The sequence below is a fragment of the Hippoglossus stenolepis genome, chromosome 3 (genome assembly GCF_022539355.2).
Source record: "Hippoglossus stenolepis isolate QCI-W04-F060 chromosome 3, HSTE1.2, whole genome shotgun sequence".
Classification (NCBI taxonomy): domain Eukaryota; kingdom Metazoa; phylum Chordata; class Actinopteri; order Pleuronectiformes; family Pleuronectidae; genus Hippoglossus; species Hippoglossus stenolepis.
Window position 1 is genome coordinate 15,123,775 of NC_061485.1, and position 27,733 is coordinate 15,151,507.

Here is a 27,733-nt window from a genome sequence, read left to right on the forward strand (position 1 = left end):
TACTAAATATAAATAATTGATTAAATAGAAAAATAACTCTACACGGTTTGACTCTTAACATAATCTTTCATTGGACCTCATTGATTTTGTGGTCGAACATGTCAGTTAATAGAATAGATCAACATGTTGGGTAATATGCTTTCATTGAGATTAATTGATGGATTAGACAGAGGCAGGCTAATGGTCTCTGTCTGTTTCCAGGCTTTTTGCTAAGTGAAGCTAACAGACCATAGCTTTTTATATACAGATATGAGAGAGGTATCAATCTTCTCTTCTCACTCTCCGCAGGAAAGGGAGCGTGTGTGTTTCCAAAACGCCTGACTGTTTTTGTTTAATAAAGTTGAGCATGGTGAGCCCTCGGTATATTAGGATATATTGAACTGGCAGCGCCGACATTCTCTCATTTTTTTTAGTTTAGAGGAGTCAGTGTGTTGAGAGGGAACCAGAGAGCACACACAGTGTAAGTGTGTTGTTGTGCCTCTTTAGTGCTGCTGCTCTGTCAGAATAAAGAATCACTGTTGACATGCTGATCTGGAAGAGAGCCAACAATCCAACCAGACCCCGACAGACGCAGAGACTCAGACGAGGGGTGTTAAACGAATCAGTGAACGAAAGCGTGAAAACCCAAAGCAAATAGTTTTCAACACATGCTCAGTTTGGACTAAATATGTTCTGACTATTACATTTCACAACATCTCACCCGGTGAAGGAATGTATGGAGCGGTTTCCTCTGCTCTCCCAGTACTTTCCCACTCAGGACCAACACAGCATGTGACATTTTAGTCCATTGAGGAAGTTACTTTGCATCATAAAGATGTTGCCAGGCAACACCCCCGCTGCACAGATTGTCTCTTCAGTGTCTGTGATAACATGGACATGTCAGATTTTGGTGATGAAGGCGGAGAATCTTGTCAACTTTTGGAAGAAAACAAGCTGGTTCTTTGCCAACGAGACATTATTTTCTCATTAATCACTTTTAGACTAAATTTAACGACGCTCTGGTTCTTTTGTTGTTTCACTGACCTGGAAATTTTACATCTGTAAGTAGGGTGCGTGTTTGAGGATATGATGATTCTGTGAGATATGCATATGCAGGACAGGTGGGACAGAAATGTAGGTCAGACAATAAGAATTGATTATTTGACTTATTTGTGTGTAAAATCAATCAATCCTTTATTTGCAAAAAGTTCCATGGTGCCTGTGAGGTACCCACCCATGTGTAACCAGGGTAAACATGCTGTTACCATGGTAACAATAACTGAGTGACAGGGCAACAAAAACTCAGCTTCAGCTCATTTTAACCGTGTCAAGTCGGGTTTGGTCACTGCTCTCTCTGAGTCAGGTCCTCACTGGAATCTGTGATATCCGGTTCCATCTCTAGAACAGATTTGCGACGGTTAAATGTGCATCATCAACGTTTTTGCATTTGAAATATCAGATAATGTTTGAACAAAACAGTGACATAACATCACTTTTTAAGTTGATGTGGGGACTTGCTATACATCCAGGACATGGAGAAACATTGTTATTCATCTGCACTTGTGCTTGGGGCTGAGTGACAATTATTATATAGATATTCATTTTCTTTACCAAGTCCTAGATGAACAAATTGCTGAGCAGGTAGTGGAAAATGAGTTCTTTTCAACCTGCAGTGGCTGATTGAGCCACAACAGTTGGCGGTCAAACATGAGCAATGAGCTGAAACTTGGTATAAACCTGTTGAGGAGAATTGCAGATCGAGATGATAATGCTCTGATGGATCTGATGGGTGCTTAAGTTTATGTTTTGCACCCATTTCATTAATCATTTTTCTTGTATCTATCACATGTATATCTATATTATAGTGAATACAGCGTTTGGTCTTAGATCCCAGAGGTGTCCCGGTCCAGCTGCAGTCCCACCGCTGGAGCTGAACTAATCCTCCCTTCCTTCCTCATGTTCCACATCCTGTGAGTCACTGAGGTAGAACCACGGCTCCTCCCACTCGAGGTATCCCACGGTGGCCCACTCTGACCCGTCCCTGTCCACTGGGGGTGGGGCAGGGTGGGGAGGGGGCATTTTAGATTGAAATGTGGCTTTCATGGATGGCGGGGGACTGTGGAGAATGGCAATGACCGCTGCCTTTGTGTCGGGCTCTGCTTCCTTTGGGAGCACGGGCAGTGAATGATGCGGCCCCGGGGAAAGTGCCCCTCTCCTTCTGTTCCTCCAGCGAGGACAGAGAAGTGGAGCAGGAGAGGAGCGAAAGGAGGGTAAAGAAATGCCCAGAGAAGTATTGACTCGGGCTTTGTACGGGGATGCCGCGCTTCAGGGCCGACCCCTCTTGTTGCTATGGTTTTTCCAGTCAATCTTAAACACCATATTTGTGCTGCTTTCTGCCATGCTCGTCCTGCACAACCCCTGTCACTCTCTGTGACAAGGAACTCATATTCCCATAATCCCCTGTAGCGGTGGGCGAGAGCAGTGTTTAATGTGGTCCTGAGCAAATATGTGCGCTCCAATCAGGGTGACAGGACGGGTTTTGTGCGGCAGAAAGACGTCCTGACAGACAGTCATTATTGGAGAGTCAACAGCCGTGACTGATGACAGCAGAGGTCAGTGAAGGGAGCGTCCAATCTGGAGCGCTGCCTGTTTCAGAGCTTTCACAGCGAAGGGAAAACCGTGGAAAAGAGCGTGTCAGACGATTTCACCTTTGACGGTTCACACGGCGTGTTTGCTTGTTTCATCGTCAACAAATTTGTAACAAATTGGCCTTGAGGAGCATCGACTGAAAAATAGAAAGCTACCTTTAGTCTCTGTCTACTTAACATTTCAGTGTTGAACAGCGAGTGTCACAGTCAAGAGTAAGTGCTGTGACTTCTTGTGGGAACTGTGCTCCGTAACAGGGCCTCTTATACTCGAGGGGGAACTTTTCAAATATCTGTCCACAGCTTGAGACTGTTACTGAGCTCCTGTGAAGATACTAACCATCTTTAAGAAGAGCACACAACAGCTTGATCATCTCATACAAACAAACACTCGACACCGAGTTTTAACTTGACATCAAACTGAACATGTTGATAAAACCCGAGCAACCCGTCAGTTTGCATCCTGTGTTTTCTCAGTCTGAACTCTGGGAGGCATCATAAGACACCTCCATCAACCTCCACTTTGTGAGGACCTGAGACGGTGCACACCTCCACCAAGGCAAACACCTTATCGCACCATGTTAAAGAAAATGTCCTGGTTCTGCCCATTTTTGTAATATGTAATATGTATTTCATTGAATCACGCCCCACCCCTCCACAAAACTGGAAAACAAAACGGAAATCAGTTTTTGAATAATCCTGCAGAAAGACAACAAACCGCAATGAAAACATAACCTGATCGGTGGAGGAAATAAACAGTTCAGTGCTTTTACTGAGCCACAAATCACAATTCATACTATTTTAGTGTGTGTTTTGTTTTCATTTTGGCCACAGTTGAATGGAACAAAAGAAATATGGGCAATCTCGTCACAATCCAGTTAGAAGAAAGAGTCGTAGGTTTGCAGTGTCCATGAAGTTTAATCCCTCAACTGAATTATAATCCTTGGTACGGCAAATATTTTATATTTAGAAGGAAACATCACAGCAGCTATAACGAGATTCTTCTCATCCGGGTCAACACATATTTTAGTGAAACTGCCACAGCACAGTGAGAAGTCATGTTTCTGTTTTCCTGTCTTTATCTGTGTCTTCTACGTGTGTGTCACCGCTTTTTCAACGGGAGCTATTTGTTTTCTCTTTGCTTTTTTATTTTTGCGTCTGTCGTGGGTTAGAAACGTCATTAACCCCCCCACTCGCCCGTGGTGAATCCCCTGCTGGGTTCACACATTGAATTCGCTTGAATTTATACTGACTTAGGAGGCCAGCTGGAGAAAATGTGGAGGAACTGGGAGTTCAGTGCATGTCTGAAAGCAGCTCGAGAGTGATGATGTGATGTTGGTGAGGTGCTGCAAGAAAACAGATGAAGGGTTAATACTGGTCTCATCAAATTTATATCACCAACACTCAGAGATCCATGAGCACAAGGCACAGAGCGAGTATAGAGATGGAACTAACTGCAGCCTCTCAGTGACAGAGACACAGGCCTTGGACAAAGTTACGTTAGTCTATACTGTTGTGCTGTTTTTAAATTTAATAAACTTACAATGACAGAGCTGCTAAAGATGTCACACCAGCCTGGGAAACCGCCAGTATATCTACCGCTGGGCGTCTTATCTGCAGGCTTTTAAATTAAGGGATCAGACGGCAAAGACAAAGGCAATCATAACATCAGAGCAATCAGGAAATTATCATTCCTGAAGCTTATTAAACCGGTGGCGAAGGATCTATTTTAGTTCAACCTCACCGAAATGGCCCAACAATGAAAATGTAAAGCTCATGTGTGTTTACAATCCATCAGCCATGAGCCGGATCTCAGTTTCATCTCTGCACATGAGACGAGCTAATTCCCACTAAATCCTGCCCCGACCAGCTGACGGCTCAGCAGCCCGTCTCCCCGCCTGCAGGCCGCCCAGCCGCTCCGCCGCGAGCCAGGGTGCTCACTGCTCTGCTCTGAGCCCGCGACACCAGCTTGAACCTGCGCTCAGGGTTAATGTGAGCCCTACGTGACCTCAGAAAAACTGGCCGGTTTGAAAAGAGGTTGCGACCTTTTATTGACAGGATCATCATTCTCTCCCCCGCAGACCCCGCCTCCTTTTGTTTCTCCCCCCCTATTGATTTCTCAGACAATGAAGAAGCTCCTTTGTCGACAGGGACGGTGTCCTGCAGAGAGCAAGCCCTTCACTAGTGTGTGTGTGTGTGTGTGTGTGTGTGTGTGTGTGTGTGTGTGTGTGTGTGTGTGTGTGTGTGTGTGTGTGTGTGTGTGTGTGTGTGTGTGTGTGTGTGTGTGTGTGTGTGTGTGTTTTAGCTGTTATGATATGAATTATTAAAATGCTCATTTACAGAGAGCTGGAGCTGAATGGAGAATAACCTGAGGGTGATGCAAAAATAATAATTTGTTTGTGGTTTGTTTTCCGGTTTCAGACCACCAGTATCATCTGGTATATTAATCCATAAATACAGATTAGCTGCGGCCGAGACTCCCTGGATTTTCTGCACTTCTTTATGGATTCGTCCTTAGATGCAGCAGAGTGATGAGACATTTTCAGAGTGCTATTTATAAACAGCCAGCGACCAAAAATACTGAAGCGTTTTAAAAATAGAAGCATGATGATGTGTGATATTTTTCTGACACATGGTTTGGGAGGTTTTGAATGACTGTGATGCTATAGGGCCTAAAGCTGGACAGCTTTCTTTAGTCTTTTATCTGAACTGCTCTCGTCCACATCTGTGTGCATCTGTTTATATATTTTTCTGTGATCGTCTTTCATTGGCTCCAGTCCCCCTGCACCCCCTCAAAACCAGTACAGATAATAGACAGATTCATTATTTCAGTACAAAAGATAAAAGCACAAAAACATAGATTGCATTGTTACACCCTCGATAGATGGAAAATTGAAAGAAAAATGTAAAAAAAAGCAGACCAAAGAAAGTTCTCTAGATTCTCAACTGTAGATGTGCTTTTACCACAAGGCATTATAATGTTTCTTGTATGTATTATTATTTAGACAGAAGTCTCCTCAGAAACATAAGGAAGTGGAGTAAGTTTCTCTCTCTGTCTCTCTCTCTCTTTCTTTCTCCACAGCCGACCTTAAACCAGGCCGGCCTCCCGCAGGGCCCTTCGGACCAGAAGGTCGTCATACTGACGGTGGACAACTGCGACACCTCTGTGGCCCTGAGGTTCGGTCACATGATCGGAAACTACACCTGCTCTGCTCAGGGCAGCCAAACAGGATCCAAAAAGTGAGTATACATCAGCAGAGGTATGAGGTGTGGAGGCTCAACATCTCTTTTGCTATATAATTCCATAAATAACCTTTATTCCTCGCTATAAATTCCCTCATTACTTCCATATTGACTTCAGTAATTCACGTGATTAGTTTCTTTGCAGTCGGCTCATTAAATGAAAGCGTAAACTTGTTTTGAAATGAAGTTCCATATCTCCAGGGTGTTAGCTGAGCTTTGCCTCTTTCCTTTATCGGGATGTTTATCCCTTTTTCTGTTTTCATCTCCGGGGAGAAGAATAACACAGAAAAATTATCTATGTGATACATTTTTCATGTGTTTTTTTTTTTTTTTACTACATTAGCGTCATTGATGTGTTTTGGTTGAGGTGGGTGTGTGAATATTTTTGGTGGCTCTGTGTCTGCATCAGATCTTTGGACCTGACTGGCCCCCTGCTCCTCGGAGGAGTCCCTAAACTTCCAGAAGATTTCCCCATTCGCAACCGTCAGTTTGTGGGCTGCATGAAGAACCTGCGGATTGACAACCAGCACGTAGACATGGCCGGCTTCATTGCGAACAACGGCACTCTGCCAGGTACGCAGCGTTTAGACCAGCTGTTTTGTTTCAAAAGCATATCTTTGGCTGTATCTGTTAAACCTGTGAATGTTTTGCAGTAAAACATTTTTTTTAATATTAAGACGAGCCAAATGAGAGGAGATTGAATAACACTGAGTATAATGAGCACAGCGGGGAAGCAGAGACAGAGGGAAATGATCATTGTACCTGCAATGAATAGTTTATTACCCACTGACTCTTTGCTACTGTGATGAAATAATGAGATCAGACAGATCAAACAGAGAGATCAGCTTCCTATTTTCTCACCCTCTCCCAGGATGCTCCGCCAAAAGACATTTCTGCAACAACAACCCGTGTCTCAACGGAGGAACCTGCGTGAACCTGTGGGGCTCCTTCAGCTGTGATTGCCCACTTGGATTCGGAGGACAAAACTGCGAACGAGGTGAACAAGTCGAGTAGAAAAATGTTGGCTGCTCTCGTGTATTTAACAAGAGCTGACGTGATTTTGTCTGTAGTTTTTGACCCGAAATCTTTGCGACCCCGGCGGATCTTTGTCAGGTCTAAAATAAGCAGCGAGGAAACAGTAGCAGAAACTGTCAAATACAGACACTGGTGCATTTGCATTTAAAAATAACAGGTGGAAAAATCCACAGTCTGCAGCTTCTGCAGTTCTCTGTGTTTGTCGAATCAGGGATAGCAGCTTTCTGGGAACAGCCATCTTCATTTTAGACCCACAGTCAGACGAAGGGTGATCACATGACAGCAGATTTAACACCAGATTTATGACAGAATCAGGATCGAATTTGAAAAGTTGTCTGCTTCCGGTTCAATCCACCTACTAATTCCTAAAACGTCTATCTGTCTGGATGTGGAATGCATATCTTGCAAACTGTTCATCTTATTGGCTTCACACTTATACATTCAAAATTAATAAAATATCAGTATTTTGAAAAAATAAAACAGGCGACCAGCACTCTATAGCAGTCAGTGTGGGCAAGGCAGTGTGGCTTCAGTCTGTGGGCCGAGTTGAACGGAATTATCTAGTTTTTATTTTAAAAAGTTGTGAACTTGGGTCTGAAGATTGTGTCGACCTCTGAAATAGCCGACATGTAATATATGAAAATTTGACAGCAGTTCAGTAAATCATTCAAACTTGTATGTAAACCACACATGTGAACAATAATAAAGCAGATTCAGTTTAATTTTATGAAAAACATTGAATATAAAATCTTCACTGCAGATAAACCAGGTAGGATGAACACAAAGTTTTATAACTTCACTCTGCACCATAGACTGTTCATAAAAAGCTCTGCACACAACATCCAGCACATAAACAATAGAAAGTGACAGTAGAATTGTTTAAGGAGGACTTACTAATGACAAGGACTAATTCTGAAGTAGCTCCTGAGCCTTAACACTGGACAAGCTAACACGCGGTTTTACAACCTCCACTAGTTTAGTTAAATTTTCTTCTGGTTTAGTTGATGTTACATCACGTTTAGAGTATGTACTCTCTGACTCCTGAAGACTTACAGTGCGTAGCTCATGTTCCTGTCCTTGTGTTCTCCAGTGTCTGTTTTTGTTCCACCTGATCCGCTGCAGCTGTTTTCTCTGCTGATTTATGGTTTACAGCAATTTGAGAAGAGACAGAAGAAGGGAAATTAGCTTTTTAACTCACTACAGCGACAAAAAAACACCACCTTAGTTTTTAGCTCAAAGTAAAGAGACCAAAAGTAAAAGATTTATAGGAGTAAGTGTTTTCTCATGCAGATCGAGTGTAAAAGGGGAGGATTAGAAGTTTGCTGAGTGAGGGAGCAGAGATGGACATTCAAATAAGAACAGGTGTGTTTCATTGAGACTATAAGTCTGAGGAAAAGGTGTGGGGGGGTGTAGAAGTAGGACAGCGAAGCATAATGCAGCGTGATCACGTTACTGATCTCCAAAGGTGATTTAATGAGCTTTGATAACTGTGAATACATTATAACCAACAATAGTCTGGAGAAATCAACGTCACCATCAGAGGAGCCTGTGTATGATGCAGACATTCATGAGAGAGAGGATGGTGTATGTAAAACGTCTGTCTGACCCATATGTCGTATTTCTACAGGAACTTTAGAAAGTAGATAAATTCTAAAAGTAGAACGGTGCTTGGAGAATGCATATCAATGCCAAGGCTAACGCTCTGTATCACCATGTTGAAGAAATTGGAAGCCACCCATTTACCAAGATCTGCACTGAAACTTCATGGGTTCTTCCTTTGCCTTGGTGGAGATAATGAAACAAGAACGGCACAGTCCCCTTAAATTCAATCAAGCCACACATATTACAAACACTCACAGATATCAGTCTCCTTAATATGCCTGAATGATTCCCTGGGACAACGTAGAAAAAAACCTAACAGACAACGATATATCTTTCCCCTTAAATCCTTGATCCATCCCCTTAATTGAATCAGCTCCAAAAGTGAATGTGTTCTAACTTTTCCCAGAGCACATCCTTCTAAAAGTTTGAATAAAATTGTTAATAGTAGTTTTTGCATAATCCTGCAAACAGACAGACAAACAGCCGCAGTGCATCATGTTCATTTTCCGTCACTAATCAGTTGTTTCAGTCTGAGTGACTCAGGTGTTTTTCTTCACTTTGTCCGGAGACAGTTTAACGAGAGGGAGGCTGCTGCACGTCAGGCACAGCCTCCTCCTGTGGCAGCGTGCTGATGTGTGAAAGAGCCAGAATGTGCCTCCCAGAGAGCAGTGCATGAGCGAACAATCACACGCACCACGACTTTACAAGTAAAACTACATTTGAAAGGATGTGGCGAAACTTACTGTTGTACAAAAATATTTCAAGTAGTCGTTTAAGTTATTGTAGGAGCCCCAACACGTTTGATTGATTCATGTTTTTCACAAAGAAAAGTCCAATTTACCAGTTAAAGGTTTTTAAAATTACATTTAGTTTGTTTCCATTGTTAATCAATCCAGAATCAATCCAATTTTTTGTTTTGGATTTGAAACTATGTTAAAAAACCAAATCATATTTCTTACTTTACTTAAAAGTTCATTCTCAGTGCAATGTAGGTTTTTCTAGTTTCCGCTGGTTCACTTTTCATATTCTCTCGCAGACGAGTTCAAATCCTTTTCACGCCTTCAGTCAGAGTCAAGGTGAACACAGAGAAACTCTCCCTCTCCAGCAGATTAGCGTGAAACAGCCTTTTAGTGTCAAACGCTGCACATTCATCATTCTGCACAGTGAAGCTCAAACACCACAGTTAGTGAACATGAAGAGAAACATCTTTCTCACTGGAGGTCGACTTTAATCATATGCGTTTTTACATTTTTATCTCACTGTCCTTGTATCTTAACGGCCTGTATTACGAATACTTGTTTTAAAAGCTGTGTGTTTTATGAAGCCAATGAGAACATGTGATTGAGTAAAACATCTTTATCTCTGAGAGTGATCAGAGATTGATTGTCTCACGTCACTTACTGTGAAACTCTCTGTTTATCTGCATCACTTCTCCCTCTGTCCAGCCTCCTCCTCTCTCCTCACAGTTTTATCTGCTTTAAATCTTTCTTCTTTTTTTTTGCTGCAGTCATGGCCAGCCCGCAACGTTTCCTGGGCAACAGCCTGTTGCAGTGGAATAACCTGGCGGCGTCCGTCCCCTGGCATGTAGAGCTCATGTTCCGCACACGTCAGGCCAGCGCCACGCTGCTACACATCTCATCTGGCCTGCAGCACAACCTCACGCTACAGGTGAGAGCAACATATAGTTAAGACACACAGAAACACACACACACACACACACACACACACACACACACACACACACACACACACACACACACACACACACACACACACACACACACACCCTGGTCTCTTCCTGCCTTTAGCCAAGTTGCATCATATATTATTTTGCTCCGTGGACAATTTTACAAACTCTGAAATGTTGCAATACGCAGCAATGTCAACGTGTCCCCCAGGGAATAAGAATATATTTACATCAAGACACTTAAATTAGAGAAACTGGGGGAAAACTATTTTTTTTTGTTTTTCTTACGGTTCATATTCTTTTATGATTTAAGGCCACTTGGATCTAATTGTCAAAAACAATATTTAAATCTAAATTCTGTAAGAGTGAAAACACATTCTCCATGGGTGTGACGTCCAGGGAAATCATGACAGCAGTCCATCACTCTATCCATCCATCATCATCCATCCATCACCTATACGGGTCACTTATCCTTTACGGGTAACGGGGGGAGGTTGGAGCCAATCTCATCTGACATTGTCTTTCCAAGTGGACATCTTTGTGTATGGCTCCTCTTGTTTATCCTTATATATATTTGTATTCTCACTTGGGCTCACTAGGACAGTATCCAGAGTTGTTACTGGGGGACTGGCAGGAGAAACTCTGGAGAAAGTTTATCCAGAGATTCCAGAGTGGATGTCTGAAAACAGCTATGCAGAGACAACAAACCATTAATACTCATATTTACGCCTAAGGTCAATTTAGAGTCATGACATCGGTCCTCACCTGAAAGTCCAAAGAGATTGAAGGTTTTAAGAATGCAGCTCCACCTGTTGGCCGCCTTAGATGCAGCACGTCACTTTTGTCAGAGGACATTGAGACTAAACATGCAGACTCATCACACGCTCACTGAAACATCAGAAGAGTTTATATTTTCAATCCTGTGCTCGGCTACTTTTTCAGCTCATCTAACCTGAGTCTGTTTGATGTTTCACAACTATCAGATATTCTATTTCCAGTTTGAAATCTGACTGTCGGAGCTTGTGTTTCTCTTCATGTTGAGATGCACTGCTGATCTCTTGGTGGTCTTGTTTTTCTCCTCTCCTCTGTCCTCCTCTGTTATTGAACATCGGTTCAATCTCCCTCCTGCTGTGTCTTCCCCTTTTCCTCCGTGCTCTCCCTGCCTGATGCAGCTGCGCGGGGGGAGTGTGTTGATGGGGCTGCACAGAGGCGAAGATTCGACTCTGTCCCGCGTGGAGGAGGTGCTGGTGAACGATGGAGACTGGCATCATTTGCAGCTGGACATCAGCAATCTGGGCGCAGCGGCGAGTCACCACAAAGCCGTGTTGTCTTTAGACCATGGACTCTACCTGGTGAGATGTACTATCTGAGTCTAAATCACTGTGAATGAAATTTCTCCATCTTCCCAGTCTCAACAATCACATGTGCCATATACATTTCAGGCGAGTATGCAGGTGGACGGGAAGCTGCAGGACTCCAAGCTGAAGACTGTGAGCGTCGGTGGTGTGGCAAGGCATGATGGGAAAGTTCAGCATGGCTTCAGGGGCTGTATACAGGTTTGTCCCTTCTGTAGATCCTGTTTATATCCACATTTGTGATAATGTCTAAAAGTCGACCATATCGAAGGTGTAACAGTGAGCAACCCCCGGGTGAACATGAGTTTGTTTAGCAGGTTGAAAGGCATCTATAGAAATAGTTGTTTAGGTTTTATATTAACCAGCAGTGGTGAATATGTTCCAAGGTAAAGCAAAGCAACTACATGTTGAAATAAATTGGAACTGGAATCTTTTTAAAAAGAGCCAAATTTAATCCAGTTTTACTTACCCTGCTTTTTAGACAGACTCCAAACGTGTGTGTTTGTCACACATCCCATTCAAAACATGAAAGTGAGAGACTTGATGTTTTAGACATTTTCTTTCCTTTGATATGATGGTTTCTTGCCAAGCCTGAACTCTGTTGTGCCTCCATGGTTTCATGCTGTCCGTGTGTTTGTCTGGTTTCCCTGCAGGGCCTGCGTGTCGGCGGGGCTCTGAGTCTGTCTCAGGCCAGGAAGGTGAACGTGGAGCCGGGCTGCAGCGTGCCCGACCCCTGCAGCTCCAGCCCCTGTCCTGTCAACAGCTACTGCAGCGACGACTGGGACAGCCACTCCTGCACCTGCCTCAATGGTCAGTCCGGGCTCACGTTCACACGCCAGGAACAAGGATCCCAACACCGTCCGGGTCCAAAATGTTACTTTGTAGATTTAAAACATTTCAGCTCGTGTCATATTCCATGTTCTGTATATTTTGTTTCTGTTTTTAAAAATCAATAGCTTGCCATTGAACAGAGTAGTAAATCAGATGGTTTGTGGCTCAGGAGGTAGAGTGCATTGCCCACTAGTCAGAGGATCAGTGGTTTGATTCCCAGCTCGTACAGTCTGCATGCACGCTGCCTACCACATAGTGTTTCTGACATCTGGCAGCGAGTGAATGAGATTCATGAGTGATAAACGACGAAGTGCTAGATATACATAGATGCACTGTGTGAATGTCAACTGTACTGAAAAGGGCTTTGAGTGATATTAGAAAGTGACTTTATAAACAAGCTCCATTTTAATCCAACAATCACTTTAAAATGTGGGGTTTTCCATAAATGCAACACGTAACAGTTCGTGTCTGTTTGTCACTGACGTCTTCTTCTCCGTCCATACCACAGTTTACCGCCACTACCATTTATTTACCTTTGCTTCATTTTATTTTTACAGGCTTCTACGGCACCAACTGCACTGACGTGTGTTCATTGAATCCCTGTGAACACCAGTCGAAGTGCAGCAGGAAGCTGAGCTCCTCTCGTGGCTACACCTGTGACTGTCCCAGCAGCTACTTCGGCCATTACTGCGAGAAAAAGTACAGTTTTCCACATTGATGTTAAACTGTAGTCATGGTTACCACTGCAGATGAAATGAAGTTAACGGACAATGTGCGTCTCCACAGGACGGACTTACCGTGTCCAAGAGGCTGGTGGGGTCACAAGACCTGTGGTCCCTGTAACTGTCCGACAGACAAAGGTTTTGACTCTGACTGTAACAAGACCAGTGGAGAGTGTCGCTGTAAGGTGAGTTCACTGAGCTGAAGCCCTGAGCCATCACTCCAATACATAATATAAGATTACGACAGATACTAGATAACTATTCATCACAATGGGCTCTTCTTACATCGTTTTCGTGTGAAGTAAATGTGCTGAAGTTTTTTAGTCTGAACACATTAATACCTGCTCACAGTCAGAATGCGATATGGCATTGAGACGCAGCCCAAGTGTCACTAGGTAAAAGTAGGTGGGAAGATAATTGAGACAGTAAAAGTGCGATATATAGAAGAGCTGTGTGTGTGTGTGTGTGTGTGTGTGTGTGAATGTGTGTGTGAATGGGTGTGTGAATGAGTGAATGTGAATTCTAGCGTGAAGCACTTTGAGTGGTCGTAAAGACTAGAAAAGTGTTATATAAACGAAGTCCATTTATCATTCACCATCCATTTAGCTTGTCGTAGCTGTCAGGTGGAGAGATTGCAGAAATGAAAAGATGTCAATCGGCACTTTGTGTATCGTTCCCAGGACAACCACTACCGCCCAGACGGCAGCGACACCTGCCTGCTGTGCGACTGCTACCCGGTCGGCTCCTTCTCCAGAGCCTGCGACCGAGAGAGCGGCCAGTGCCAGTGTAAACCCGGCGTGATCGGACGCCAGTGTGACCGCTGCGACAACCCCTTCGCTGAGGTTTCTCCTAACGGCTGTGAAGGTCAGAATACATCAGATTAATGTCACATTACTGAAAAGCTCTATTCTTAATCCTATTTTCATTATAGCTACAAATATATATTAAAATGAGTTTCTATTTTTAATCCTCATCATCTCGCTCTGTCTCTGCCCTCTCCTTCCTGCTCGTCTCGCAGTGATCTACGACAGCTGCCCTCAGGCCATCGAGGCTGGGATCTGGTGGCCCAGGACGAAGTTTGGTCTCCCTGCAGCGGTTCCCTGTCCCAAGGGAACGCTCGGTAAGATGGCTTTTCAGCAGCTCATCAAATTACCATATAATAATGGCAATATGTGGAACTTGCCTCAAGCCGTCTCTCAGCGGGAGTCAATCCCTTACCTCGCATGTGATAACTCTCTCTCTCTCCCTCCCTCTCTCCTCCCTCTCTCCTCCTCCCCAGGCACAGCGGTCCGACACTGTGATGAGCACAAGGGCTGGCTGCCTCCCAATCTCTTCAACTGCACCTCTGTTACCTTCAGCAAGCTGAAAACTCTGGTGTGTGGCTCCTCTCTCTGAACCCAGCAAAATATGCACGGGATCCGTCTCACTCAGGAAGATGTAGAGCTTTGTGAAGCTGCACCAGCTTAGTGCTGAAGTCAGCATGATGACATGTTCACGACCATATTAACATTCTGATGCTTCCCAGGTGTAATGTTATCATCACATTTTAGCATCTTGTCATGAGAATATTTGCTAATTAGCCCAAACAGAAAGTGAAGCTGAGGCTTTACTTCACATATTATCAGGTTATCAGATATTAACTAGAATGGCACCAAGTACAGTGTCAACAGTCTCCTTAATGAATCCACATCTAAATTCACTAGATCCTGATTTTTATTTGGATCTGCACCATATTGCACCCACTCATAAATATCAGTCTCCAAAACATGTCTATTTTTTAAATCAAGATCCACAATTTATTTTCTGAGTCAAGAAGATGATCCAATATCTTCCTATGCGAAAGAAAGTGAACAATAAAGTTCCTGGATCCGCCCCCTGATCTGGATCCCCACCAAACTGAAATGGGTTCTTTCTCGAGTCATGCACCACCTGTCCAAGAAATTTCATGGAAGTAGTTTTTTTTGTATCCCTCTAACAAAAAAACGCTGATGAAAACTTGGCAGAGGGTAAAAATTAAAAAAAATATTTCTTTGAAGATATGAAAAGTTGGCCCATTGGTATTATGATTCATCCTGAGGGGAACATGAAAGAACCTAAAGCCTCAGTGTGGTGTTAGAGGAAGCACCAGGGTCAAAGATTTATCATCTGGGTACCATGAATGTCTGTATAACAGTTTGACACCAGTGCATCTTAGAAATGTTCAGATATCTCACTGGAGAAGTGAAACCTTTGACCTGAACCAAGAATTTGATTTAAAAAAAGTTGTCAATCCAATTAACATCAACATGCCAATTTTACAAAGGACCCACAAACACTTCATTTACACACAAAAAGTAGGAAAAAACTACACATGTCAACCTCATGATGGTGTTGGAGGAAAAGTGATGTTACTTGATGTTTGTGTTTTCATCTTCCTCCTCCAGTCTGAGAAGTTTTCCCGTAACGCTTCGCTCCTGGACTCCGGACATGTTCAGCAGACGGCAGCCATGTTGGCCAACGCCACGCTGCACACTGAGAAATACTACGGCAGCGACGTGAAAGTGGCGTATCGGCTAACGCAGAGTCTGCTGCAGCATGAGAGCAGCCAGCAGGGCTTCAACCTCACAGCCACACAGGACGTCCACTTCACTGAGGTGAAGAACCACACGTGCTGGAAACACTCGTTCACACAGAGCAGTTTTATAAAAAGTGAAATCAGTAGATTGTTGCAGTAAACACATTGGTGTACAAACAGAGGGAGAGTCCTGATGGGATATAACAGCCGTTCATTCCGTATCTGCAGGGAATACCTCACACTTCATTTCACTCTCTGCTGTGACATCCTGTCACACTAAACTCTCGCTGTTTTTCTCTCAGAATCTGGTTCGTGTGGGCAGCGCCATCCTGTCTCCAGACACACGGCCGCACTGGGAGCTGATCCAGCACTCGGAGGGCGGCACGGCGGCGCTGCTGCGACAATATGAGGAATACGCAAACACGCTGGCACAGAACATGAGGAAGACGTACCTCAGCCCCTTCACCATCGTCACGCCGCACATCGGTGAGTCTTTATCAGGGAATAAGATAACATGTCGACAACCTCTAATGCAAAAATCTTTTCTTATGACGCTTCATTTTCATTCATTTGTAAGTACAGGTTGAAGTTTAGTCATTTAATTCACTTTTCCTATATATATATATATATAAAGTCCATGATGAAGCAAAACTAAATCTCTCAGTAAATGATTTATAGACTGAAAACGTAAATGTAGAACAAACCGATTAGAAACGACTAGAAATTCTCCTGGTAATTAGTCCTTTTGTTCAGATATTCAGAGGAAAGGTCCGTCAACCATCATGTATAAAGTCTTAGTCTGACTCTTTCAATTTCCTGTCCAGAGCTGAGTGGTAAAAAAATATCATCATGTAACAACATTAATCAAGAGAAAGAAGGGTCCAAACTTCCATTGCTGTTATGACATGATGAGGTTTTGTTCAGGAGCATATTAAAAATTTGTAGAAAGAATAAAACTAAAGGAAAGTCAAATTTAAGCTCCAAGAGTTGGAGATAAAATTGAAAAAAAGCTAATTTCAATGAGATTCAGTATTTTCTACCGATCATTTTCCTGGCAGTGCAGAAAAGGCTTTGAAGCATTTAACCTGTAGGAGGTATCAGTAAATTCAAATAATCAATAAGTAAATAATCCCAAAAATTATTTTGGACTCAATATATTCTGGACTCAGTATTCTTTTATAATATGGCTCCTTCCTGGTCAATGTCGAAGTGTCTGTCCTCACACTGTGTTGTTGTTCTCAGTCATCTCTGTCGACCGTCTGAAGAAGATGAATTTCGCTGGTGCCAAACTGCCGCGGTACCAGACCCTGAGGGGCCCTCGACCTGCGGACCTGGAGACGGCCGTCATGCTGCCCGATTCCGTCTTCCTACCACCTGTGGACCCCAAGGGTCACAGACACTTGGACATCTTCCCAGAGCCCTCGCTGAGTAACCGCTCAGCCAACAGGAAGAGACGCCACCCTGATGACAGCCAGCAGGACGCCATCGCCAGCGTGATCATCTTCCACAGCCTGGCCGCGCTGCTACCAGAGAACTACGATCCCGACAAGAGGAGCCTGCGGTGAGGATGACGAACAAAACCTAAAACATTAAACACTGTCAATACACTTGAGTGTTTTAAGTTTATTGATTTATTTTTATGACCAGTTTTACATTTATTGAACAGATGATATATGTGTTAAACACTCAACCACCATGATGCTTCAAGCATTTAAATTTAATGGACAAGTTTTCTTCATATTCTTCCACAATGTCCAAATGACAAAAAATGTATGGCTAAAAACACTAGTGAATATTCACGCTAATCACTTTAAATTAGTTTGTTTTAGTTAATATTTTGCATTAATCAGAAAGTTCTATTTAAAATGAATTGTCCAGACAAGATGAAAGCTGCAGGGTGATTTTCATAGCTCATCATTTGTGGTAAAGGAAATTACCACATTTACTTCCCTACTTGTAAAATAAATGTATACTTAAATAAACTTAAATATACTAAGTAAGTAAAAGTGAAGGTGGAGTAAAAGTGAAAAGTACCTGAAAAGAAATCTACTTGTAAAGTACAGATTCATGAAAAATGTAAAAGCTACTGTTTTCAGCAGTTTTTCTGAGTTTTCAATGATTTGTATTGTCAGTAGGAACAAACTAGTTTGGAGTTGAGTTCACAGACCAGGGAAGAAAATCAAGAATTCTTAAAAAACTGTTCAGAAAACACCTTTTAAAATCCTCTGCTTTCTTTTTATAAATATATTTGCCTCAGAGTTCCAAAGCGACCGGTCATCAACACACCGGTGGTGAGTATCACGGTGCACGACAACGACGAGCTGCTGCAGCACGCACTGGACAAACCCATCACCGTGCAGTTCCGTCTGGTCGCCACTGAGGAGCGCTCCAAACCCATCTGTGTCTTCTGGAACCACAGCATCCTGTGAGTACTAAACACACACACACACACACACACACACACAGAGCTGGTGATGAACCTTGTCTCATGTTGTCCTCTGGTCTTTGTGTTTTATATCAGTGCTGGAAACGGCGGCTGGTCAGCGAAGGGCTGCGAGGTGGTTTTCAGAAACAACACCCACATCAGCTGTCAGTGTTACCACATGACCAGCTTTGCTGTGCTCATGGACGTCTCCAGGAGAGAAGTGAGTTTTTACCTGATCCATCTGTATCTTCACTTTTTTTCTTCACTCTGCAAAAAAACTCAACTTTTCTCCTAATCGCGCCAGAACGGAGAAATCCTGCCAATCAAAATCCTGACGTGGAGCACAGTGGGCGTGACCCTGGGGTTCCTCTTCCTCACCAATGTCTTCCTCCTGTGTCTGAGAGCCATGCAGTGCAACAAGACGAGTATCATCAACAATGGAACCACCGCACTCTTCCTCTCTGAGCTGATCTTCATCCTGGGCATCAACCAGGCCGACAACCTGGTAACCAATCACGTTCTCCTCTACACATATAATGTCCCCTGCCCTCTCCCAGTGTTTTAATCTCCCCTCCTCTTCTCTCGCTGCAGTTCCTGTGCACAGTCATCGCCATCCTGCTGCACTTCTTCTACCTCTGCACGTTCTCCTGGCTCTTCCTGGAGGGGCTGCACGTCTACCGCATGATCAGCGAGGTGCGAGACATCAACTACGGACCCATGAGATTTTACTACCTGATCGGCTGGGGAGTCCCTGCCTTCGTCACAGGTCTGAAATCCTTTCATCACAGTTATCACATCACAGCAATGTTGGGTGGAGCACAGGGAGGTTCCTCCACTTAATCTTGACTCTCTTATCACTGCAGGCTTCACCTCCTCAAACACTGTCTGTCAGTATGTTGTTAAAAAATCAACCTGTAGCAACTTGATGAATGGATTTTGCTTTTTAACTTCATTTACAACCAAAAGCAACTGCCATAAAATCTAGTTGTGTGATGCCAGTAATGTTCAGTTTGTGGTTGTAGGGAGTTGTGTTTTTTTCACTGGACCGTATCGAACAGTGGACACTAAGAGCAGTGCTCCATCATAAAGCAAATACTTCACTTTCTTTAATTGTTTTGTCAAACTTGCATTATGTTTTATCTGATGTGTACAGCAGAGTTCTTATTAACAGTTCTTATAAACATGCAAGTTATTTTTAGCATGACACTCAAGCTGTTGATTCCTGTTGATACTCAAGAGTTTGGTCATCAGTATGAAAATTACTTTTCAAGAATTGTGAAATGTCCTCCAGTTAAATGTAATCCAGACAGATTTTGGCATAATTAAGTTTTTTAAAAGTTTTTTATTTGTAATGTTTTATATCTTCTGACTGCAACAGATTGATTTCCTCAGGATAGAAGACGGTTGAGCATTAGCTAAAAAAGAATCCAGATGAAAACTGACCCGTTACATCAGCAAAGAGAAAAGTGTCCACGGGTTCGGTTCTGACCCGACCCTTTCCCCCATTCTCTCCCCCAAATTCCCCAAGTTATAGTATTTATTTTGTGATTTTTATTCATTTTTTTAAAAGAGAGAAAACAACAACACACTTTGTTATTATTTTAAACCCGAGTGACAAATTGATTGATGAAGAGTTCGGTGCTCCCCTCTGTGTTTCTCGTTCTGCAGGCCTGGCGGTGGGACTGGACCCCGAAGGCTACGGGAACCCAGACTTCTGTTGGATGTCGATGTACGACACTCTCATCTGGAGCTTAGCTGGACCCATCGCCATGGTGGTGTCGGTGAGTCCCTGCACACACCTACCGTCAACCTGTAGAGGGTGTTGTTTCTCTATTTACTTTACATGTGCTCCTATAATAAAAGATTATATGATAAATATATTAAAGTTGTTGCAATGTGAACAGATTGTAGTTTTTACATTATAGCACTGTTATTAAGTCTTTCCCACTTCGTATGACCGTGCAACAAGCTGACTCAGGATGATGAAGTGAACACAGCCGTCACTATTTACTTGAATTACTGTCAGCATATATATTTAAATTCAACCATAAATAAAATGATAATCTGACAGAGATGAATTAGATGATGATGTTCCCGTCCCCCTGCTCTGTAGTTAGCAGTGACACAGTTTGGTGTTTTGTCCACAGATGAACCTGTTCCTGTATATCCTGTCGTCCAGAGCCTCCTGCTCTCCGAGACACCACAGCATCGAGAAGAAGGAGCCTCGTGTGTGAGTGTCCCGACGTGTCCCGAGATTTCAAGAATAAAGTCGTAATGTGACAAGAAAAAGTTATTATTTTATGAGAATAAGTTTTTTTTTCTAAATTCATTTTCATAGTATAACGCCTTTTTCGGGAAATCTCTAAATAATTTCTTTCTTCAACACGGCCCAAATACTCCATCTTGGTGTTGAGTATGTGTGTTTGAAATATGAAGGGAAATAAGAGTGTAAAACAAAATGTTGACATAGACACGATGGAACTGTTGCTGTTTCTCAACTGAACATTTTGTTATAACTAAATAGATAATGTACGAGTACGAGCTTGGTATCGAACACTGTTGTGCAGCAAGAGAGGAGAAGCTATTTTTAGATTTTAAAGAGTTTAAGTTTAATGTTAATTATATTTAAAGTCATTACAAGTATTTAAAATGCTGGACTCTGTAACTTCCACCAGTTGTGTCCTGTTGATGTGTCCTCAGCTTCCCAATCACAGCTCCTCCTGGAACACACAATGTGCTGCTCTGTTTCTCTCGGCCTATTTTTACTGTCGCCCTGACCACGGTGTCGGTTCATTCTTATCTTCTGCTTCCATCTTGAATGCATAGAAACCGTCCCGACAGCTCCTGGCTAACGTTCCTCTCTGTTCCCTCTCATGTGACTCACATTCGGCAGCTCGGGCCTGAAGACGTCAGGTGGCGTCCTCCTCCTGGTGTCAGTCACGTGTTTCCTGGCTCTCCTGTCCGTCAACAGCGACATGATCATCTTCCACTACCTGTTCGCCGGGTTCAACTGTGTGCAGGTGAGGCCTCCTCTTCCCCACTGAAACAGCTGGAGACGATCGTCGTCTTTTGTCCTGACCGCCTTCTCTCTCCTCTGTCGTCCAATCGCAGGGCCCCTTTGTGTTCTTCTTCCGCATCGTCTTCAACAAGGAAGCGAGGAATGCTATGAAATACTGCTGCAGCCGCAAGCGCCCGGATCATATGATCAAGTCGAAGGCCTCTGTGAGTCCACTGCTGCATGTTGAGAAAATACTTTGTTCAGTGTAACACCTCTGGCACGTAGCACTCAGCTCAGTCACATGACAGGAGCTTCTCTAATGACACTGACGCTACTGTGAGAGGAACACACATACACACACACACACACACACACACACACACACACACACACACACACACACACACACACACACACACACACACACACACACAGCACATATGCAATTATCTCACACCAGCACGTCAATGTTTTCATGACGTTTGTTTTCCAAACCTTTAAAACTGTCAGCTGTTAATTATCTGTATGAGCTGCTTGTTTATTAACATCATTATACAACAGTATGAAATGGGTCAAACTATATTCATCATCTTTTTACCGTCAAATCACTAAAAAGACTGAGAACAATAATTAATTATCACCAATCATTAACTAACTTACTATTAAAGAGTAGCCAAAACCAGATACATCTTATTCCTCCATTCTTGTCCTGAAACTCTTAAAAACAAACCAATGAGCATAAACTGCAACTGAGAATAGTTACTATATATAGTAAATTCTCTTTCTGAAAAATATTGTTTTCTAAAATGAAACTGTGTATTTCTGAGCTGTTTATAAAGATGAATGTCTCAATGATGAACCAGTGGACTTTTAGTATGGGAGCAAAACAAGGAAAATGTAATTACTCCTTTTGATTAGTGACTCAGAAAACATGCAGGCTTGAATTTTCTAATTGTATCTAATTTTATCAACTTCAAAACCAAATTTATAATAAATTCAGATTTACTTATTTATTTTGTTTTGTATTAATTAGTGATGCAGTTTCCCAATCAGGTGTTGATGTATTTCAAAAGTAAAATGATTTTTGTCTTTTTGCTTCCACGGCCGAGGACCTACGATAAGAAAGTTAAGAAGAAAGTATAAGAGGCGGATTTAAGTGTTTTCATGACAGTAAATATAGAACAACACCATGATTATCCTTAAAACATCCTAATCAGTGCTCATATGTTACCTTTACATCACAGAAACAATATAGGGCCTGTTAATCCTGTATAGGAGTGATTTCATGTAACACATTCCTGTCCTCATCTCTCTATGCTCAGGGCTACAAATGCAACGCCAACTACATGGATGGGAGGTTGTACCATCTTCCCTTCGGAGACTCCAGTGTGTCTCTGAACGGCACCATGCAGAGCGGCAAGAGTCAGCAGAGCTACGTGCCGTTTGTGCTCCGGTAAAGAAGATAATATTATGTTTTCAATATGCAGCATTACCCAGCTGGGTGACAGGAGCAGCTGTGAACTGAATTCTTGTCTTTTCAGGGACGATGGGTTAAGTAACAGTCAGGCGCACATCGTGCTGAACGACCACGGCTCACTCTTCCAAGAAACTAAAGTGCATGATGGTATGTTTCTCCTTCATCGTCTCTGATTCACTTTCACCTGCATCCCCTGCCGTCACTGGACTAACTCTCTTCTTCGCTCTGCGCAGATCACGACAGCGACTCGGACAGCGACCTGTCTCTAGAGGACGATCAGAGCGGCTCCTACGCCTCCACGCACTCCTCTGACAGCGAGGACGAGGAGGGTCCCCTCCCCCCAGATGAATGCTGGGAGAACCTGGCGTCCAATGGGACCAAGAGACCTCATCCACACGGTACAGTAGATCATCTGAGTGCCTGCCTCTCATTTAGTCAAAAGAGAAACACGATCCATTGATCCCCTCAGTGTTAATTGTGGCCCCTTCATGGCCCCTGGAGTTGTAGCGCAAAACCTGACAGTGTTATATTATTTTAATGACTATTCACTATCCGTTCAATAACACTAGTGGACAGTTATCCCATCTTAAGCATTTAAATGACATTCATATTTCACAGTTAGTTTTTCATTTACATATTCGTATCATAGACTGTAAATAAAGAGTCATATTCATTTTCCAGGGCTTCCTCTGTTCTTTGTGTTTGCAGACAACAGTTTGAGTAAGATGTTGTGGCCTGGAGATTACGCAGCAGTGACTGACGGCGAGCTCACAGACAGACTCAAGATAGAAAACAATCACGATCCGGGGGCGTTATCAGACGAGCGGACACAGGAGAACATGACGATGTTTCTGCCCAGTCTGCACAACTTCCACTCCCACCCTCACAAAGGTGAAGTTCAACACACACACACCAGAAACTGGACATTATGTACATACGGTTGAGTTTGAAAATATTTAATTTTTGTCAATAAATACGTTTTTTTTTAATTGATCATGTGGCCTGAGAGTTTCACCTGAGAACTGAATTTTGTCTGGAAACACTGCTACAAGTGGAACGACACAAGTTAATTATCCAATATTTGGATACATTTTTCAGATTCTCATCAGTGAATCTTGTTTTTAATCCACTGCAGGGATCCTTAAGAAGAAGCAGCTCTCTCCTATCGTAGAGAGGAACAGTCTCCATCGCATCCACAACGAACTGTGTGGAAACGGCCCCGGCACGGCGTCCCCGCCGGGCTCCACCTCGGGTGACAGTCGGAGCGGCCTGTCCAAACCCAGCCGACCTGAGCAGCTGAACGGTGTCGCCATGAGCATCAAGGCGGGGACGGTGGACGGAGACTCATCAGGATCAGAGTGAGTATTAATTCAATATGAAAACTAGTTGATACAAATTCTCCATATGTTTGTGTTGTTGTTGTGCAGAACTGAACTCACTGTGAGTGTAAACATGTCCCGAGTCGTCATTCTGTGTTTCCTTCAACTGTCTGCGTCACACTACGACTTGTGCTGCCGTCCTCACTGATTGTTGTTTCCATTGTTTGTAGTCAGGTTCATTTCCACATATTTAATGTTAAATGTTAATGTTAAACCAAATGAAGACAGCAGACATCCTGCCACTACACACAGTCACGTGGAAACTGTTTAATATGATTTAACTGGACCAGAAACAGTGAATCTAAACATAGAGTCATACATGATAAAACGATAAAAGGTTTGATTTCTACAACAGCTGTTACATTGATCCTTTTAAAAGGGACAGTTTAGAAGTTTCTCTATTTTACACTCACTGCTCATGGAGCGCAGAGACATTTTATTTTCAGTCCCCATCGCAGACATGCAGTGGAGGTTGAATCCATGGGATGTGTCTATAAGGCTAGGCACAAATTATTTTTATACGATCCCAGACTCTATATTGGAAGGTAAACATTGTTGATCCCTTAATTTGAGAAATAGGATCTTGTTTTTTGGGCTCCAGTCAAAACTTATTTATCATCATCAATGAATCACTTGACAGGAAGTAGTTATAAAATTTACAAATTACAGTTGTTCAACTGCTTGTTTTATTTGATCAAAACTTTTTATTTACAAGAATAGAGACAGTGCAGTTTTGGTATTTTTATGTGAAATGTTTCTTAAAGTTATTCAATAGTTGTGGATTTCTTTTTTTTCCGACTAATTGATGAATTAACTAAAACAATTTACAATTTTTTTTTTTCCATGTAATAGAATAAGATAAAGTTATCAAAAATGTAATATTGGTACAGACAAGCAGCTGTTAAATAACTCGGCACAGAAAAGTCTACAATTGTATCTGTATTTATTACCAACACTGAGCCATAATAATTTGATTTAAAAAACAGTTTGAATCATTAACGCAGGATGATAGTGAGGTTTGATCCTGAAGAAAATCTGCAGCTGCATGTCCAACATGAATAAACTGACGTCTCAGCATTAAACTATCTGAGCTAGTCTGTAGATGTGTCAGTGAGTCGTTAGTATAAAGTAGAGACACTGTCTGGACACAGAAAGACGAGAGAACAGATTATTTGCATCTAAAGTGATGGACACATGAACATGTTGTGTGTCTCTTCAAGACTAAACAAAATCACTTCAAACAAAATGCACTAATCAACCTTCTTTGCTCATTTTCTCTTTTCAAAAATCATAGATTTTTATACTTTAATTTTAACCCATGAAGCTCTGATCCTCATTCAAACACAATCAGGATCACTATCTTCAGATTGGTGCATCATTTCAGCGTGCGTGTGTGCGTGTGTGCGTGTGTGTGTGTGTGATTGCCTCATATGTTTATTATTTTCTATTTGTGTTCTATCTTGTTTTGTGCTTCATTTGTTTCCTCTTCATCCATCCTGAACTCACCCTCCTCCTCCATGCTCCACCCTGTTTTCCCAGCAGCCACTGCAACACCACCATGTGACCGCACTGACGGAGGGGTGTGTCTTTGCAGGTCATAGAGCCTCCTTCCTCTGCGCTGACTGCAAACAGGGAGCGCCGGACTTCCCCTTTAGAAACTATGTGGAAAAATGAAGTTTCCCCCATCGTCGTCCTGATCCTCTGAAGGAGAGTATGTGTGTGTGAGAGAGAGAGTGATGTACTGTATGTGTGTGTGTGTGAGAGAGAGAGTGATGTACTGTATGTGTGTGTGAGAGAGTGATGTACTGTATGTATGTGTGTGCGTGTGTGTGCGTGTGTGTTCAGACATGTGTGCCAAACCTCAGGAGTCACTGCACTGGCCCAGGCTCACGCACACTGACACGAGTCTCACTCTCCCTTTAAAGAAATCATTTTGTTTACATACTTGAAGCAATGCACTTTTTTTATTTACTGCCCAGATTTGTCGGCAGTTTACTTTTTTCTTTTTGTTTGTAGTTTTTTTGTTTTGTACCAGGATATATATTTTGTTTTGAAGACTGTGGAACAATGGAGAAGTCATGTTTTTTTGGGGGCTGGGTCATTTAGTTGTAGACGTGCAAACATTCAGGGACATTCCTTTTTCACGCATCGCTACTCTGCCTTTGTGGTTTGCCAGTTTTTATGTTGCTGTTGGAGCTGCTGGTGTTGGTGCCTGAGGTTTGAGGAGTTCACGCTCAGGTTATCGAGTTGTTTCAAACGGCTGAAGCGTCCGAGAGGCGCAGGACAGAGGAGTGCAGGCCGTTCAGACGCAGAGAATCTTCAAATCACTGGATCTGCCCGTTTGTGGATACGTCGTATAAGCTAGTTCTCGTTAACGGATGGTTTTCCCATTAAGAGACGGCTCAGCCTTCGAGGAGCTAAACCTGCATGTGGACTGTTAAAGGGACTCAAAGGACTGATCGGGGCTTTTTTTCGTAAATCAATGAGAGGACATTTTCTATGGACATTAAAAGCTCTCTCGTTTTTCATTGTTTTATCTGAGGGATAAACACATTCACTGACTTAACAGCTGTATTTTATAGATTAGCTACGGAGCTTTGTCTTTTGTAAAAATAATGAAATATGTGCAAATTTGTGATGTAATAATATTTGAGCTGTAATAAATTTTTACTGTACAGTGGCCTGTAAATATGGAGGACCTGAAGTGTCATAGTAATAAAGCATTTCATTAGTTTATCAATAATTGTACAATGTAAAGTAAGCATTAACAGTTTATCAATCTATAAATAAAAAGAATAAATTATACAGAAAGTAATTAACAATTAAAAACGAATGACAAAATGTTCAAATTCAAAAAAGGGATTTTAAAAAACAACCTAACAGTCTACGTAAATTATTTAAAGATACATTTAATCATAAATACATTTTATTTAACCATCTACTTTGAAATATATTTCACTTTTAATTCATCTTAATTAGTTTTTCTACATAACTTCATTATTGATGACTTATTTAATGTCTTTAAATTGTGTATTTATGGACTTTTTGTTATTTTTATAAATTCCTCTTTAATTGAAACTATTTATTGGTGGATTAATACTTCAAAGTATGGATTACACAGTGATTTAGTCTTTTGATTCATAGATTAATGAAATTAGATGTAAACTAATTTGTTAAGGACTATTTTTAATTGTACCAGTTATTGATTGATGAAATGCGGTATTCCTGTCCCCTGACATTTCTTGTCCTGCATATGTAAATGAATCGAGAACATATCTTTAAATGTAAGTAAATATGTAAACTTGCTTCTCACATTCAGACCTGGTTTTTAACTGTTACATGAAGTCAAAACAATGTGATGCCATTTTTTACCAACCACATGAATTAAATGTATGAATTTCATGCCATAAGAATCAACATTACCAGATCAATCATTCATATCCAACCAACAGAGAATTGTTTGTTTTACTCTGTCGCTCCTGTTTTTACTGATTAAACTGTTTTCTACCATTTACATCTCACCTCATTTTTTTTAAATCAGAGCCAAGTCAAACAATATCACTTTTTAAAGCCTTGATGTTTTTTTGTCTGAATAAAGTGTTTTGCATTTGCACTGTTTGCTGGAAGGGACCAGATTACAAACTTTTACTATAAGAATCACAGCCTCTTTATTTCAATGTAGAAGATCGATACCACTCTCAAATATGACACGAACGTTAGCAGCCAGTTAGCTTAGCTGCGCAAGTAGACTGGAAACAGGAAATTCACCCACACCTCAAAAGCTCATATATTCACATGTAT

General features: G+C 42.1%; 1 protein-coding gene across 3 annotated transcripts in view; it reads left to right on the forward strand.

Moving 5' to 3' along the window:
- The window catches only part of celsr2 (cadherin, EGF LAG seven-pass G-type receptor 2), a 64,989-nt gene extending 37,543 nt beyond the window's left edge, over positions 1-27,446 (forward strand). The window contains exons 6-34 of one of the 3 annotated variants that reach the window (XM_035151400.2): positions 5,707-5,864; positions 6,277-6,440; positions 6,739-6,864; positions 10,012-10,172; positions 11,364-11,543; positions 11,634-11,747; positions 12,200-12,356; positions 12,935-13,076; positions 13,164-13,284; positions 13,780-13,963; positions 14,118-14,219; positions 14,379-14,473; positions 15,523-15,732; positions 15,956-16,139; positions 16,896-17,214; positions 17,911-18,078; positions 18,175-18,298; positions 18,383-18,583; positions 18,670-18,844; positions 19,747-19,859; positions 20,226-20,308; positions 20,972-21,098; positions 21,190-21,300; positions 22,399-22,529; positions 22,618-22,700; positions 22,787-22,951; positions 23,262-23,444; positions 23,689-23,911; positions 25,472-27,446. In XM_035151400.2, coding sequence (XP_035007291.1) covers positions 5,707-5,864; positions 6,277-6,440; positions 6,739-6,864; positions 10,012-10,172; positions 11,364-11,543; positions 11,634-11,747; positions 12,200-12,356; positions 12,935-13,076; positions 13,164-13,284; positions 13,780-13,963; positions 14,118-14,219; positions 14,379-14,473; positions 15,523-15,732; positions 15,956-16,139; positions 16,896-17,214; positions 17,911-18,078; positions 18,175-18,298; positions 18,383-18,583; positions 18,670-18,844; positions 19,747-19,859; positions 20,226-20,308; positions 20,972-21,098; positions 21,190-21,300; positions 22,399-22,529; positions 22,618-22,700; positions 22,787-22,951; positions 23,262-23,444; positions 23,689-23,911; positions 25,472-25,496 — 4,329 coding nt within the window. In that variant the 3' untranslated portion in view covers positions 25,497-27,446. The remainder of the gene's footprint in view (positions 1-5,706; positions 5,865-6,276; positions 6,441-6,738; positions 6,865-10,011; positions 10,173-11,363; positions 11,544-11,633; positions 11,748-12,199; positions 12,357-12,934; positions 13,077-13,163; positions 13,285-13,779; positions 13,964-14,117; positions 14,220-14,378; positions 14,474-15,522; positions 15,733-15,955; positions 16,140-16,895; positions 17,215-17,910; positions 18,079-18,174; positions 18,299-18,382; positions 18,584-18,669; positions 18,845-19,746; positions 19,860-20,225; positions 20,309-20,971; positions 21,099-21,189; positions 21,301-22,398; positions 22,530-22,617; positions 22,701-22,786; positions 22,952-23,261; positions 23,445-23,688; positions 23,912-25,471) is intronic. The other 2 variants (XM_035151401.2, XM_035151402.2) reach the window with 2 other exon arrangements.
- The last annotated feature ends 287 nt before the right edge of the window (positions 27,447-27,733 follow it).